Source organism: Gymnoscopelus braueri (assembly GCF_963280865.1).
Source record: "Gymnoscopelus braueri genome assembly, chromosome: 21".
In the NCBI taxonomy this organism is placed as follows: Eukaryota; Metazoa; Chordata; class Actinopteri; order Myctophiformes; family Myctophidae; genus Gymnoscopelus; species Gymnoscopelus braueri.
In genome coordinates this window covers 2,850,340-2,868,680 of record NC_137623.1, presented here as the reverse complement: position 1 = coordinate 2,868,680, position 18,341 = coordinate 2,850,340, and the positions used below count along the sequence as shown (strand labels likewise).

Genomic DNA, 18,341 nt, shown 5'->3' with positions numbered 1-18,341 from the left:
CACGTGTTTCTGGGCGTGCTCTTCTTGGGTTGATCATGAGATCATTCCACAGGCTGAGGAGAGCGCCCTCTATCGTAAAACCACGAACACTCTAAATCTCGTCATTGGCGGTGTCGGTGTGAGCCGTTGCAAAATATGACGAGAAATCTTTGATGACCCTGCTGGTCATCAAAGATTTCTCAGGAATGTGACAAAAACTAAAGATTCTCCATTTATTCAAGGCTTCATGGGATGTGTCATTGATAGAAAATAAGTCATTTTTTGGGGTGAACTATCCCTTTAACACCCTCTGCCCTTCCCCTTTCCCCTTGGTCTCCTCCTCCTCCTCACAGACTCTCGGTTCCCCAGCCCCAGGCTGCCCGGCAGGCCCAGCAGAAAGCGCCCGCTGCCCATCTCTCCTCTCTCGGAGCACAGCTTCGACCTGCAGGCCATGATCCGCACGTCTCCCAACTCCCTGGTCACCATCCTCAACAACTCACGCTCCAGCTCCTCCACCAGCGGATCCTACGGACACCTGTCTGCAGGCGCCCTCAGGTAACCATAACCCTGACCCTAACCCTGAGCCTCAGGTAACCATAACCCTGACCCTAACCCTGACCCTCAGGTAACCATAACCATAACCCTAACCCTAAGCCTCAGGTAACCATAACCCTAATCTCTCAAGAACAGATCCATCTTTTCTCCCTGTACCTCCTCCCTCTGGGTTTGATTTCTTAAAAGCATGGCATTCCCTACCATTTCTATGCAGATGACTCGCAGATCTATATTCCCCTGAACAAAAATGACACCACCTCCCTGAACACACTGATGGACTGTCTGAAGAACATAAAAGCATGGATGGCGCTGAATTTCCTTAACTTTAATGAAAGTAAAACAGAGGTCATGATGTTCAGACCCAGCACCGCCTGCGACACCTCCTCTCTGGATCTGGGCCCCCTGCAGCCTTTTCTAAAACCAGTGGTCACTAACCTTGGTGTCAAATTGGACAGTGATTTTAAGTTTGACAAACAGATAAACTCTGTTGTTAAGATTTTGAACGTCTTATCCATGCTTTTATCTCAACCCGACTCGACTACTGTAATGCACTTTATGTTGGCATTAGCCAAGCCTGCTTGTCACGACTACAGTTAGTCCAAAACACGGCCGCTCGCCTCTTAACAGGGGCACGGAAATATGATCACATCTCCCCTATTCTTGCCTCCCTACACTGGCTCCCTGTTCGTTACAGGATTCAGTTTAAGACTTTAATGTTTGTCTTTAAGTCTTTAAATGGGCTGGCACCATTATACATATCCGAACTTCTACTGTACCTCCCAATAATGGTACAAGGGTCCTGAGGTCTACTGACCAGTCACTCCTTAAGGTCACAGCAACTAAGTTGAAAACACGCGGAGATGGATCATTTTCCTCCATAGCGCCCACACTGTGGAACAAGCTGCCACCCCATGTTAGAGTGTCTCAAACCCTGCCTGTGTTTAAATCAGGTTTGAAAACTCACTTGTTCTCCTTGGCGTTTGAAAATTCAGATTGAGAAGCTGCTGCTTCCCCAGGCATTGTGTCAATCGTTGTCTTGTTCATTGTGTGTGTTTCTCTTGTTTATTTTAGTATTTTACTGAGTGTACTGCACTTTGGTTCAACACTGATGTTTTTAAATGTGCTCTATAAATAAAGTGGATTGGATTGGATTGGATCGCTGCGCTTGAATCTGTCGGTAGCCGTGTTGACAACCCATGCACATTGGCTACAAGTGGGCGGGCCTTCAGATCAGGAAGCAGGCCGCGCTTTACCCAATCAAATGTAGTGGATTTACGTGTGTGCGGCTCGCTTCCCCACTGGAAACAAACCGAAACTCATTTAACAATAGCGTCCTCGAAGCCGACAAAACCACGGAAAGTTAGTAACATTTTAACTTGCTCTTTCATCATACAAACAAGTGGGCTTATAACCAAAACCATCCATGTTCTCTGGGAGAAGTGGTGTTAGTGTTCCGTGTAGAAATATTGTTAGTGGGAATGAAAACATAGTCGCACCACCGGAAGTAGAGGGCTGAAGGTCCAAATCCCAAACTTATGAACCTATTATGCGTGTGTGTGTGTGTGTGACGGCTTTTCAAAGCGAGCGTGTGCGTGGTGCGTACAGCGCGTTTGTTTAGATCCAATTCATGTCAATGATACCGGCTATACCATGGGCTATACCATGGGCTATACCATGGGTTATACCATGGGTTATACCATGGGCTATACCATGGGCTATACCATGGGCTATACCATGGGCTATACCATGGGTTATACCATGGGTTATACCATGGGCTATACCATGGGCTATACCATGGGTTATACCATGGGCTATACCATGGGTTATACCATGGGCTATACCATGGGCTATACCATGGGCTATACCATGGGTTATACCATGGGTTATACCATGGGCTATACCATGGGCTATACCATGGGCTATACCATGGGCTATACCATGGGTTATACCATGGGTTATACCATGGGCTATACCATGGGCTATACCATGGGCTATACCATGGGCTACACCATGGGCTATACCATGGGCTATACCATGGGCTATACCATGGGTTATACCATGGGCTATACCATGGGCTATACCATGGGCTATACCATGGGCTATACCATGGGTTATACCATGGGTTATACCATGGGCTATACCATGGGCTATACCATGGGCTATACCATGGGCTATACCATGGGTTATACCATGGGTTATACCATGGGCTATACCATGGGTTATACCATGGGTTATACCATGGGCTATACCATGGGCTATACCATGGGCTATACCATGGGCTACACCATGGGCTATACCATGGGCTATACCATGGGCTATACCATGGGTTATACCATGGGTTATACCATGGGCTATACCATGGGCTACACCATGGGCTATACCATGGGCTATACCATGGGCTATACCATGGGCTATACCATGGGCTATACCATGGGCTATACCATGGGCTATACCATGGGCTATACCATGGGCTATACCATGGGCCATACCATGGGCCATACCATGGGCTATACCATGGGCTATACCATGGGCCATACCATGGGCCATACCATGGGCTATACCATGGGCTATACCATGGGCCATACCATGGGCCATACCATGGGCTATACCATGGGCCGCGTGCGGATACGCCAGTCTCCCATACAGACTTTAAAATAGGACTGGATCTAAAAGTGCTTGTGTGCATATATGCGTGTTTGTGTGTGTGCGAAAATTCTCTGGTGTAAATCGGCCATCTGTGTGTGTGTGTGTGTGTGTGTCTGTGTGTGTCTGTGTCTGTGTGTGTGTGTGTGTGTGTGTGTGTGTGTGTGTCTGTGTGTGTGTGTGTGTGTGTGTGTCTGTGTCTGTGTCTGTGTGTGTGTGTGTGTGTGTGTGTGTGTGTGTCTGTGTGTGTGTGCGTCTGTGTGTGTGTGTGTGTGTGTGTGTCTGTGTGTGTGTGTGTGTGTGTGTGTGTCTGTGTGTGTACATGTACATGTGTGTAGCACCGTCATTGTCAGAGCCACCCTGTGGGTGATGCTCTCCCAGTCAGAAAGTCAGCCTTCCTCCCCGGGCGGCGAGTGTCAGTCATCCAAGCCCCCCCCCCCCTCTCACCCCCCCCCACCCCCCCCCCCATCACAGCCCAGGCGAACGGAGGCTTAAAAAAAAAAGAGAGGAGAGAAAAAAAAGAAAAAGTCATTGATCAGCGATCTGTACAGAGAGGAGAGGAGCTGATCAATCACATTGTGTTGCTCGGGCCACTGCGTTATTTTAGTGACAGGAGGCACAGATAGCCATGCAGGGGCCACAGCAGAATGATGAGTGATATGACAACAGGATGAGGCCCCCAAATGTGTCTCGGCCCATTGATTTCCACTCTGCCCGGTAATAAGAACGGCCAGACGTATGAGAGGCTCTACGGGGCGCTGAGAGAGAGCGAGGCGTCTGGGGGCGGCGATGAATGGAAGGGGAAGGGAAAGCCTCACCAGTGGTGGAAAAAGTACTCAGTGTTTTTTTACCTAAGTAAAAGTATCCAATACTGCAATGTAGAAATACTCTGTTACAAGTGAAAGTTCCGGAATTCAAAATGTACTTGAGTGAAAGTGTTGGCATCAAAATGTACTTAAAGTACCAAAAGTAAATGTACTCGTTATACAGAATGTCCCGTTTCAAGTTTTCAAATGTATACGCATCTTTTGAAAATAGCCGATCTACAAGCTCACAATGCGTCGCGATGCGGGAGACTGAGAGAGGGACTGAGAGAGGGACTGAGAGAGGGACTGAGAGAGGGAGACGGGGGGGGTCTGGAGGGATTCAATTCTAGGCCAGCCAGTATAAGGGTGCATGTACGTCCCCCGATGCCCCCCCGTTCCCCCCCCCCTCACCGTCACCGGGCCCACGTTACGATGGATCGGAAATCATTCCGTTGGTAAAAGCAAGTTCAGATATTCATCATATAAGCTGCAGCTAAAATAATTATGCTGCGTTTAACCCATTTAGACCCGGAAAGAATCTCTGTCATTTTTGTATTTCTTTAGCTATTCCAAAATAACAGATATACAAGCTCTTAGTCTGTGCCGTGCTAAGAGCTTGTAGATCTGATATTTTAGAAAAATCGTGAAAAATTTGTGCAAATCTTTGAATATATATTTTTTAAAGCAAACATTTGTAACTCAAATCTTTGCTTCTGGGGGGATTCTATAAATGTCTTCTAAATCCCAACAGTTTTCTGAAACACATGTGTTTTCAAACTTTTCCATTTCAAGGACCCCCCAAAATGACATGTATTTGGCCGCGGACCCCCATCTGAAAATATGTTGTTTGCTTTAAAACATATATATATATACATATATATAAAGATTTGCACACATTTTCCACAATTTAATATATTTTTTTGCAGATCTACAAGCTCACTCGGTGCCGCGCTATGAGCTTGTAGATCTGCTATTTTTGAATAGCCCAAAGTATAAAATAATGGTTCAAGTGGTTACACGGTATGCGTTCCCGGTTTGAATGGGTTAATGCTATGATACACTTTGGAGTGTTTTTTTCTCCGTTATCATGGCCATCATTTTGCCCAGTGGAGGGATGACACAGTACCTTACACAGTCCACATGATAATCCACACTGTGTTTATCATATCATTTAGCCCAGTGGAGAGATGACACAGTACCTTACACAGTCCTCATGATAATCCACAGTGTGTTTAACAAGCTGAACAATCACTGCCAGGCCTTTTCCTGTATTAAACCACAACCATGTCCTGTCAGATTGTCCTCAGGGATGAGCAGCGTTCCAGAACAATCCATTTATTCAGCGTTACTCTTTCTCCCTTCTCCTCTCTTCTCTCGCCCCCTTGTTTGCCTCAGTGCCGTTCTGTTCTCCCCCCCCTGTTTGCAGGGGTGTAAAGTACATTTACTCAAAGTACTGTACTTAAGTACAATGTTGAGGTATTTTGCCTTAACTGGAATATCTCCAATTTTCTGTACTTTTACTTCTACTCCACTACATCTCAAAGGCAAATATTGTTCTATTAATCCACTACAGTTATTTGAAAACTTTAGTTACTAGTTACTATGTAGATTCTGATTATTATTACAAAACATACATTAACCACTTCAGGCCTATATACATTTCGGCCATTTGAAAGTAGCAGATCTACAAGCTCACAATCCATCGCGACGCATTGTGAGCTTGTAGATCTTCCGTTTTCAAAAGATTTTTTTTTTCCTGTTTGCCTCAACGCTGTTCTCTTCTCCCCCCTGTTTACCTCAGTACCGCTGCAATAGATGTTTAAAACACGTTGGGCGTACAGAACGGTATATAGCTGTATGTGTGATGTGCTGTGATTTATATGTTGTCCTCCCAGTACCTTTGGTCAGCTCATCTCTCTCTCTCTCTCTCTCTCTCTCTCCCCCCCCTCCCCCCTCCCCCCCTCCAGCCCAGCGCTAAGCTTCGCCTACCCTCCCACCCCGGTGGCGCTGCAGATGCACCAGCAGCTGATCGCCGGCCGGCAGCCCGGCGGCCTGGTGGGCTCGGCCTTCGGCCACAGCCCGCCTCTCATCCACCCCACGCCGGCCTTCGCCACCCAGAGGCCCATGCCCGGCCTCATCACTCCCTCCGGCATCATTGGCGGCGGCGAGCGCGAGCGCGAGCGCTCGGCGGTCGTCTCCTCCAACAACAACGACTCCTCGCAGGTGAGAGAGAGAGAAGGCAGACAGTTGGTCCTCGCGATTCATCATGGCGTTGGTAATAGATAGCGGGGGTGTCGCGTGCCAAAAAGCTGCCGTCTCTCCCCCCCCCCCGACGGAAACGCGAGCGGCAGCGGCAGCAGCAACGGGCGGTAACGCTAACGGCGGTACTAGGCAGGCCCCCCCTCTGCGCTCGCTAATCTCCCGGGAGTTTTTCCCTCCTTACTTGTGTTGTGTCTTTTGTGTTTTTTTTTCCGGAGCGCCGGTGCGGCCCCCGGAACGCGTCTGCGGGCGAACAACAAGGGGCTTGTTAGCATAGAATCCCACCGCTGACGCCATTAATCACTAGAGAGAGTATAGCGTGGATGTGGAGAAGGACTATTGACATGGATGGATGGATCCCCTCCTCGCCTTCACTGTACTGTATGTGGGGGCTTACATTTAGAGTAAATATTCACTGTTTATTACCCACCACCGTCTCACTGCTGCTGCCGGGCCTTTTTGTGGCATTTTTCGCAAACGAGGCCCCTTGTTCAGATTGTGCACCAGTGTTGCCCTTACACAGTGGTGGAAGAACTACTCGGATATATTACTGTAGTAAAAATACCACAATGTAGAAATACTCTGGTACAAGTAAAAGGCCTGTGTTCAAAATGTTACTTGAGTAAAAGTACAAAAGTATTGGCATCAAAATAATACTTAGAGCACCAAAAGTAAAAGTACAAAAATGTTTGAAAATAGCAGATCTACAAGCTCACAATGCGTTGCGATGCGACACGTTGTGAGCTTGTAGATCGGCTATTTTCAAATAGCCTATGAATAACATAGGGCTTAAGTGGTTAATATATGTTTTATGATATAATAATTTATATCTGCAAAGTAACTAGTAACTAAAGTTTTCAAATAATTGAGGATATATAGAGGAGTAAAAGTGCAATATTTGCCTCTAAGATGTAGTGGAGTAGAAGTAAAAGTATAGACAATTGGAAATACTCCAGTAAAGTAAAAATACCTCAAAATTGTACTTAAGTACAGTACTTGAGTAAATGTACCTAGTTACTTTACACCACTGCCCTTACAGTATAACTGCCTCTGAATAGATAGAAACAAGCTTGGAATGCATCAGAATCCTGTTGTCAGTAGAAATGGTGCGGTACATAAAATAAATAAATGGAATAGTTCTGTTCCAAAAGCACTACATACTAACATAAGATGAGTGGAACCGCATTTTGGTCGGGGGGGGCTGAGATTTATCATTCAGTGACACCAAAGTCATCTGGTCAGCCAAGGACTTTAAATTACCCTCCTCCAAAAAAGAAAACCACCAATTATGTTAATCCCCTGCTGTCAATCATCTCATAAAGGATAAGGGGTCACTCTTTTTAAAGGTTGGGAAAGTTCATTTTGAAACAGAATTCTGTCCGACGCATTAATGTTACGTGTGTTACAAAGACAAAAATAGGATCCTATATGGCTCTGTGTAATCCTTCTGTTAAAATGTAGGCAGCATGGGCACAGTACAAAGTACATTTACTCAAGTACTGTACTTTTCGAATTTCCAGTACTTTTACTTCTACTCCACTACATCTCAGAGGCAAATATTATACTTTTACTCCACTACAATTATTTGAAAACTTTAGTTACTAGTTTCTTTGTAGAGTTTGATTATTATTTAAAAAAAACATACATTAACCACTTCAGCCGTATATACATTTTGGCCATTTGAACATAGAAGATCTACAAGCTCTACAATGCGATGCAACACATTGTGAGCTTGTAGATCGGCTATTTTCAAAAGATTTGTATACATTTGAAAACTTCTGCATAATGAGTACTTTCTACTTTTGGTACTTTAAGTACATTTTGATGCCAATACCTTTGTACTTTTTACTCGTGTAAATTTAGAATTCCGGACTTTTTAACAGCGTATCTCTACATTGCAGTATTGATACTTTTACTTAAGTAAAGAATGTGAGTATACTTTTTCCACCACTGGTTGTAAACTTATTTTCCTGGACAGATCAGGGAAAAGGGGAAGAAAAGGACTTGGAATCTCCTCGTCGTGTTTTGTTTTTCTGGTGAGCTTTGGCACGGTAACAGGAATTCCCCCCGTGGAGTTTAAGCCGCGGCCATGGCTGGGTCATCCACGGCTGGGTCATCCAAGAGTCCATTCAGTGAATGCTTCATTGAATTGGTTCATTGAGTTTGTTTTAATTGCCATGATTGGGGGGAGCGGCTAACGTGATATATTGAACTTCATTTGTTTTTTTGTTTTTTTCTTATTAGGACAGTTAGTGAGTGGAACCGAGGACACTGGATACGATGTCAGGGTTCAGCCACACTTAAGCTGTCTGTCTGTCTGATTGATTGATTGATTGATTGATTGATTGATTGATTGATCCATTGATAGAGTTGATAAATAAAAGAGAACATTTATAATACTGCTCACCAGTGGTGGAAAAAGTACTGCATTGTTTTACTTAAGTAAAAGTATCAATACTGCAATGTAAAAATACTCTGTTACAAGTAAAAGTCTGGAATTAAAAATGTACTCGAGTAAAAGTACAAAAGTGCAGGCATCAAAATGTACTTCAGTACGAAAAGTAAAAGTACTCATTTTGCAGAATGTCCCATTTCACTAGTTTTCAAATGTATACAAATCTTTTGAAAAAAGCAGATCTACAAGCTCACAATGCGAGCTTGTAGATCGGCTATTTTCAAATGGCTGAAATACATATAGGGCTGAAGTGTTTACAGTATGTTTTGTAATAATAATCATAATCTACAAAGAAACTAGTAACTAAAGTTTTCAAATAATTGTAGTGGAGTAAAAGTACAATATTTGTCTCTGAGATGTAGTGGAGTAGAAGTAAAAGTATTGGAAATTGGAAATACTCAAGTAAAGTACAAATATCTCAAAATTGTACTTAAGTACAGTACTTGAGTACATGTACTTAGTTACTTTCCACCACTGCTGCTCACATACAGACAAAACATTGGCAATTGTGATGAATAAAACTAGAAGAATAAATATGAAGTGAACATGAACATGCATATTATTTTCACAAACATAGCACGGGAAGTATAAATGATCATTACTATTCTATGGTCTGTTAGATCAGTGGTTGTCAAAACGTTTTATGCCCAAGGTAGTGGTACACCAAAGGGCAAAGGTCAAAATCTCAAGGCACACGTGTATTCACTCCGAAAAATACTCCCAGCGCGTCACATGACATCACGTTGTTGGTATTGTGGAAAGCTAGATGTTCAGGCCTGGTACGCGGCCTTCAGACCAGCCTTTTGACATCTGTTTTGTCTTCCTTCCAGGCCAAGCCCACCAGTGAGTCAGCAGTGAGCAGCACAGGAGACCCCATGCACCACAAACGCTCCAAACTGAAACCTGAGGACGATCTGCCAAGTCCAGGATGCCTGAGCTTACAGGTGGGGCTGCACGGCTGACACCAACCACTAGGCTTCTGACTGATTGATTGATTGAATACTTTTATTAACAGTTTGCCAAAAGTACAGAGGTACAGTTATACAATAATGCTAAAAGGATAACACAAAAAGCCCTGAGGGCTTTGTTTCCATTGTGGACCTGTGTATTCAATTCATCAAGACGTATACAGACATACACTACTACACAAGAAATCATCCATACCAGGAGCAGTAAAAGTATGTTTACAGAAAGACAGAGAGGGCTGTAATGTATTTTGTCAAAGCTAGAAGACGTGTCTAAGTCCAGTTGTAGATTGCAGACCCGGTGCTCTTTTATGGCGGTTTTGAAGGAGGGTAGGATGGGTAGGATGAGGGTAGGATGCAGTGTTGATTTGGTCGACTAAAACTATGACGAAAAATGTTGGTAGACTGTCTTTTTTCACTGACGAAAACTAAATAAAAACTAAGCTATGATGTGACTAAAACTGAGACTAAATGTGTTCACAATGTCGTCAACAAATAAAATCTAGACTAAAATGTTAGTGAGGGATCTAGTGGAGAAGAGATCCAGTAGAACTAAAAGACAAGTCATTTTGTGTTTGGTTGCGCTCGGGTGTTGCGCTCTGAAAATAGCAGATCTACAAGCTCACAACGCGTCGCAGCGCGACGCGTTGTGAGCTTGTAGATCTGCTATTTTAGATCTGCTATTTTCAGCATGCAAACCAGTGTAAAATCAGCCATTGGGACGCCAAAACACTTGACTAAATCAACTGCAGATTTAGTCGACTAAAATCGTATGATATTAAAACTAGACAAAAAGTTAACATTTCAGATGACTAAAATATGACTAAAACTAAATGGAATTTGATTCAAAAGACTATGACTAAAACTAAATCAAAATGTGCTGTCAAGATCAACTCTGGTAGGATGGGAGTCGTACTTTCTGATGGCTGTCGGTACAGTAGGACGTTCCACATTTTGGTGGCATAACAGTAGGATGAATTCATCCCCATATTTGTGCCGAATCTGGGGGGGAATGAGATAGCCCTGACACTAGTGGGCTGACAAACACAAATAAACAATGTTCATCGTTGCAAAAAGAACCAAATAAGCCAGACAACATGCCCCCCCCCCCCCCCCCCCCCAGCAGACACAGCCTGTGTAGTGTAGCAGTTAGACTACAGACAGAAGGAGCCCAAAGCTCTCCTCTGGTCCTACGTACTCCACTCAGCCATGTAACGGTGACAGTGAAATATGTCTAGACTAATGGAGCAACCTACAGCAGGAAGAGAGGAGGGGGGGGGGGGGGGTGTAGATTCCTGAAATACTGGCCCATGCAGGACCCTGTCGTATATCAACCCCCCCCCCCCTCCCCCCCAAACACAGAGCAGGGCTTTCAGCAGCACTCACCATATTTCCGCTGTTCCCCCCAGACTACTACTACTACTACTACCACTACCACTACTACTACTACTACCACTACCACTACTACTACTACTACTACTACTACTACTACTACTACTACTACTACTACTACTACTACTACTACTACTACTACTACTACTACTACTACTACTACTACTACTACTACTACTACTACTACTTTCTCTCTCACCCGCGCGCCGTGGCGAGGGAACAAGGCTGGATTCACACAAGTGCTGCTGTGTGTGTGTGTGTGTGTGTGTGTGTGTGTGTGTGTGTGTGTGTGTGTGTGTGTGTGTGTGTGTGTGTGTGTGTGTGTGTGTGTGTGTGTGTGTGTGTGTGTGTGTGTGTGTGTGTGTGTGTGTGTGTGTGTGTGTGTGTGAGAGAGAGTGACTGTGAGACGTCGTGTAACCAAACGAGAGTGTTGTTGTTGTTGTTGTGGGGCGTTCTGGCTGTACGCTAACGCTCTGAGTATCTTAAGCAGCATGGTGGTGACACATATTTCACCGCGGGGTATTAACACATTGACTGCCAATCGCGTAGACCTACGCGAAGTGGTGTTTTTTTTTTGTTGTTTTTTTTTAAGTTCACATTGCACTTTTTTTCACTTTCGATACGGCACATTTCATTGTAGCACCACCGGAAACGGAATTATCCGGGATCCGGTTTTGCCGATCCCATCGGCCTCCATTCTAAAGCGGACACTAAAACGCCATCTTCTCGTTTGTAGTTTTTCTCGTCGCTGATCGCTGTTTAACATAAACCTTTGTAACTACAAGATGGCGACTGGGTTTTTGAAGGGGATTTCACTGGGCGACGCAGTCGGATCGCTGCTGTGTTTACAAACAGTTTTATGCTGTTAGATCTAAAGGGATTTAACGAGGTCTGTGGCGACGTGAATAAAACAACAATAAAACGCTGGCACTGGTGAGTACATTATGAGATTAAACTCTGGCGTGGAATGTGTTAAGGTGGATTTGTTTACTTGGAAAAGGAGAAGCTAAGTTTTTTTTCCTCACTCCGTGTGCACCCTCCTTCTCCTGACCTTTGCTTGTTCGCTAAATCCGTTCCAACAGCTATCGTACTTCATCTCCTACTCCGTGGGTCTTCAACAGGGGGTCCTCCTGTCCTCTCGGCATCTCAAATCCAACGCTTGACCGCCAATGACGTAATATTACGTCATCTTAGCCCGGTTCCAGACCATAGACCCCGCCCACTCTCTGAGTGGACTGCTCCTCTTGGTCTGGTGTCATAATGTGAGCCTATTGGCTTCTCACGGTCCAAGACAAACCTGTCCAATCAGAGTCGGAGGTGGGCGTGGTCTAACGACAAGCCAATCAGCGAATGTCTGCTAAAACAAGCTGTGCGATGACGTCAGATGTAGGCGGATCCGTGGATCTCTTGTGATTGGTTTAGGGAAATTTGAATCCCCTCCCCCTGGTAATCGCGGACACTGCAGCCAATGTCAGCCTGAAGCTCCACACAGCTTCAGGCTAACGTCATCTAGCTTGAGGCTCTTCGCCAACCTATGAACGATGCCTTGACTTCAAGGATACGCCCGGAAATGACGTCATCTAAAACATTTTCACCCCGTCCGTCCGTCCGTCCGCTACAATGTTATCGTGTTAAATAAATGTATCTCGGATTTCTTTTCCCAGATTGCATTTTTGGTGAAAACAAGCTATATAACTACAGACTTTTAACTACTACTATTTCAGGTGTAAAGAAGAGAGACACCGCTGGCAGTGGCGGATGAATTAATTAATTAATACCTGGCAATGGATTTGTTATAACTGTGTAAATAACTTTTGAAAAAAAGGCTAGTGAAAGTATGGTGTGTGTGTGTGAGCTTACCATAATCACAGTAATCCTTCATCATATTCAAGGGCTTTTGGAGAGAAATGAGACGATAGAGCACTGCAGAGGAGAGGTGTGTGTGTGTCTGTGTCCAGCTGATACTCGTTAATGTTACATACATCAAGGCAATTATGTTTCTGCACTGACCTTCTGTTTCAGGGAAGAATTGTCCCTTTTCCTAAAAAACGCCACTTAACAATTAATCGATAAATCGATCGACAAGGTTATCAACTATCAATTAATGAATGAATCGATAATTTGCATCCCTAGACCGCATTATGTATGATTTTTACTGTATTTATACCTCCTCTTTAGTTCAGTATCAGTCTCATCGTCTCTGTCGGAGTGGAAACCTCACATGTTCAAAACTGTTTGTTTTGTGTGTGTCTGTGTCCAGCTGATGCTCGTTAATGTTATATACAGCAAGGCAATTATGATTTAATTTAATTAATTAATTAATCGATCATTTGCATCCCTAGACCGCATTATGTATGTTTTTTACTGTATTTATACCTCCTCTTTAGTTCAGTATCAGTCTCATCGTCTCTGTCGGGGTGGAAACCTCCTCACATGTCCAAAACTGTTCGTTTTCAGGATTCAAATTCATAAGTATCAAAAGTATCAGATCCACAAGCTCGTTTCGAGCTTGTGGATCTGATACTTTTGATACTTTTGTGTGACGCTGTAGTATGATCAAGGTACGAAAAAACACAAAAAGTAAAAAAATATGCTCCGACAGCAACGATATACAAAAAGAATAAGCGTAAGTGTGCTGGTTGCTGCAACACAGAGTTTCTCTGGTTGTCCTACTGTCAGCGGAGGTAAAAATACTCACATTTTCACAAGTAAAAGTCCGGAATTTGAAATGTACTTACACACAGTAAGTAGTACAAAAGTATTGGTATCAAAAATGTTCTTAAAGTACCAAAAGTAGAAAGTAATCATTATGCAGAATAATGTCCCATTTCACAAGTTTTCAATCTTTTAATTTTTTTGAAAATAGCAGATCTACAAGCTCACAATGTATCGCATCGCGACGCATTGTGAGCTTGTAGATCTGCTATTTTCAAATGGCCGAAAGGTATATAGGGCTGAAGTGGTTAATGTATGTTTTGTAATAATAATCAAAATATATCAAGTAACTAGTAACCAAAGTTACAATAGTAAAAAGTACAATATTTGCCTCTGAGATGTAGTGGAGTAGAAGTAGAAGTACTGAAAACTGGAAATACTCCAGTAAAGTAATAAAAAGAATAAACTCAAAATTGTACATATAAGTAAAGTACTTGAGTAAATGTACTCAATTACTTTACACCTCTGCCTACTTACAGGACCATCCAGACGGGATGACGCTGGTGAAGGAGGAGGGCGACAAAGACGACGGCAAGCAGGAGCCGGAGTTGGTGTACGAGACCAACTGCCACTGGGAGAACTGCTGCCGGGAGTTCGATACCCAGGAGCAGCTCGTCCACGTGAGTGTTTACTGTTTACATTACATCAAGGGTTCCCAACCAAAAGGAGATCAAACAAGTTATCTACATATTTACACATAGTACCTGAGATAAGATATAAAGGTGTGTGAGCACAGCAGCAATGTATTCTGTGTATGATATATACGCATGGACGCTAGTTAAAGAGCTGGTGCCATGTTCTTGCACTTTTTCTGTTTTTCATGTGTCTATGAGGTTGATAGAACTTCATTAAGCCCCCTGGTCGTGTTTTTATGGTGTTTTATGTCTTCTCTGACTATTTGGAGTTTCTTCCTGGAGGCTGAAACCTTGAGGGTCAAACGTGCCAATAGAGAAACAGCGCTTTAGTGACATCACAAAGCCATACCCTCCCCCTCATTATCATAACACAACAGGTGTGGGCATGAGGAGGAGGAGGGACTAGGACAGGTGGGTGGTGCTAAGGTGGTGGAGGAGGTGCTAAGGTGAGAACCAGGTATACTTAATGAACTGGAGGCGTGTCCACATAAAAACATAATTTTAACAATTTCTGTACACTATTTTTTTGTTGAAAAAAATCCTTACATAATAATAAGACCTTATGATCAGGTTTTAGGGTTGAAAAATATCATGGCACCCCATCTTTAAGGTGCTAGAAAAAATACACAATAAAAAGACAAAAGTTAAGGTGCAAAATGTCAGCGTGTGTCGACCGCGTGATCCATATAAGGTAGACTGATCGATTGATTGAATACTTTATTTAGAAATTTGCAGAAAAAAAACACATGGAAGTACAGTTTAAATACAAGGTCAACTAAATAGGTTTAAAAAGCCCATGAAAGCCTAATGGCTTGTTTCAAATGGGGTTCTTATGTACTCAATTCATAGTGACATTAAATGACAGACAGATACACACTACTGTGCAGGACATCATAGAAACAGTTAAGAATTGAACAGTTTGTGACGTGGGTGGTGCTTGTGCTTGATGATGTGCTGGGCTTTGACTACAGCAATGAAGTTATCACAAAACACATGGCCTCAGTGATTCTCATAGTCATATCAGTATTATTACTGTCATCTCTTTACATAATCGTTGCTGTCGGGCAAAAACTTTATGTATCTCCATATTTCATCTTATGTTTGTTTTTTTTCATAAGTTAATGCCATTGGTCATCCTTTAACAACTTAAGCCCCATTTTATACTTAACACATTGACTGCCAGAGTTTATTCATAATGTACTCACCCCTGTGCCAGCAATTTGCGTGTTTTTTAATTTTTTAATTTTTTAATTTTTCATTCAAATAAATTCTCTGATTATGTTGTTAAGCACCTACGACTGTTACACCAGTAGAGAGCAGCAAATCCACACATTGATCACCTCGCTCGCCCCCTCCCAAACAGGCCCACGTCATATCCGGTCATTCACAGGATGTTATGTTTTCGACAATCCCTGATCCGCTGATCGGCCTGAAAACGATGTGATACACTACGACGATGACTCTTAGTCACCCGGACCAAAGAAAATAGAAGTTGAGCTGTCCGTTCGTTTTTTATACCGTGTGAAAAACTGAGTTTTTCCCTATTCTGGCCGAAAATGACCGGAGAAAAACAATGTGACCCGGAAATGACTTTTTTTTTTTACATCCGGCTCCGGGTGAGTGTGACGTAAGTGGAAAACGAAAGTGCTGATGAGAAATAAACAGGACCGTGCGATCACAGATTAAACAATGAAAATTCAAAAGAATGCATCAATGCGTTCTTTTGAATTGCTGGCACTCAAGCGATGGATTTGAAAGAACGCATCGATGCGATCTTGGCAATCAATGTGTTAACACCAAACAAGCTCACAATGCATTGCAATGCAACATGTTGAGAGCTTTGTCTGTGACCCCGTGGTAGGTCCCCGTAGAGCATTGGTTCTCAAAGTGGGGTCCGGGGACCCCCAGGGGTCCTTGTGGGGGATGCTATTAGCTCTGTGTGTATGGGGGCCACGGGCCTCCCCATAGTGGCCTCCCCAGTGGCCCCCCGGTGAAATGTTTCACTAGGCAGCTAACACAGAAGAGGGCAAACTGGCCTCTTCTCTCTGTGTGTGGATGTGGACAGAGTGGAGGAAATATCACACATTACTGTGCTGCTGTTAACAAGAGACACTGAGTCAAGACACACACGCACACGCATGCACACACACACACACACACACACACACACACACACACACACACACACACACACACACACACACACACACACACACACACACACACACACACACACACACACACACACACACACACACACGTGCGCGCACCCACACGCACAGACACACACACACACACACAGACACATGCACACACACACACAGGCGCACGCGCGCAAACACACACACACAGACACACACACGCGCGTGCGCGCACCCACACGCACAGACACACACACACACACACAGACACATGCAGACACACACACACAGGCGCACGTGCGCACACACACACACACAGACACACAGACACACACACACAAACATGGACACACACACACACACGGACACGGACACGGACACACGCACACACACACACACACACACACACACACACACACACACACACACACACACACACACACACACACACACACACACACACAGCACAGCACACACACACATCATCGCCGCCACACATCTGATAGATAGATCCTCGGGCTCTCAGCTGTCTGTTTGCAGTCTGACATTGCAATCCTCAGCTTGGTGGTAACCTCTATCTGTGCTAACCTCTTCTATAATTGATATCCTCAGTGCTGGAATGGGGCTGCCTCCTGCGTTTGAAGGGCTCCGCTCAAAAGGTTCAGGATCTTGACAACTTCTTGCCCCCCCTGTTTCTAGGGGGGGGGCTTGGGGGGGGGGGGGGTGTGAGCAGGCACGGTAGGGGGAGGGCTGGAGGGGGTCGAACCAAGTTCTTTGGTAAGACTTTCTATTTAACCCATTAAGACCTCGAACGCATCTGTGTCACTTCTTGATTTGAGCTAAAAAAAAAACATTATTTTACACTGTGGTCTATTCAAAAATAGCAGATCTACAAGCTCGTAGTGCGGCACCGAGTGCCGCGCTACGAGCTTGTAGATCTGCTATTTTTTTAGAAATCGTGAAAATGTGTGCAAATCTTTGAATATATATTATTTTAAAGCGAGCATTTGTAACTCAAATCGTTGCTTCTGGGGGGTCCCTGGAACAACATATTTTGAGATGGGGGTCCGTGGCCAAATACATGTCATTTTGGGGGTCCTTGACATGAACAAGTTTGAGAACCACTGATATAGAAACATACGTTTTTTTCAAAAAAAACTGTTAGGATTTAGAAGACATTTGTAGAATCGGAACCTCAGGCCTTAGTGTGTTAAGGTTGGGTCTCTAATGCCTTATAACCACATAATGTGTTTATAATGCACTTATAAGGCATTTGAACACTTGTTATAAATGTTAATAATTATGCATAACAACTTATAACAGAGGTACTTTATAGCTAATGTTAAAGGAGTAGTTCACCCAAAAAAATCTTATTCTCTATCAATTACACACCCCATGAAGTTTGAATTCATGGAGATTTTTTTGTTTTTGTCACATTCCTGAGACAATAATGTGATGACTGACGGAGTCTCTATGGAGACTCTTTGAGTCTCCTACCGGATACATTAGCATTTTTACGCCTGTCATCAAATTATTGTCTCAGGAATGCGACAAAAACTAAAAAATCTCCATGAATTCAATGTGTGTGCAATGATGGAAAATAAGTTATTTTTTGGTTGAACTACTCCTTTAAGGTAGTTATAATGTCCTGTTCCACTGAGCTTATAATGCATTATATCACACTTATAATACGGTATAAATGTTGTTATAAGTTGTCATACATGAATATAAACATTCATAACGAGTCTTATAATGCTTTATGAGTACATTATAATGAATTATAAATGTGATTATAC

At 43.6% G+C, this 18,341-nt stretch overlaps 1 protein-coding gene across 1 annotated transcript in view; it reads left to right on the top strand.

The window, feature by feature from the left end:
• The first annotated feature begins 338 nt into the window (after window positions 1–338).
• Window positions 339–18,341, top strand: part of gli3 (GLI family zinc finger 3) — a 49,757-nt gene continuing 31,754 nt past the window's right edge. The window contains exons 1-4 of the mRNA XM_080417986.1: window positions 339–534; window positions 5,951–6,206; window positions 9,528–9,641; window positions 14,249–14,389. Coding sequence (XP_080274112.1) covers window positions 431–534; window positions 5,951–6,206; window positions 9,528–9,641; window positions 14,249–14,389 — 615 coding nt within the window. The 5' untranslated portion in view covers window positions 339–430. The remainder of the gene's footprint in view (window positions 535–5,950; window positions 6,207–9,527; window positions 9,642–14,248; window positions 14,390–18,341) is intronic.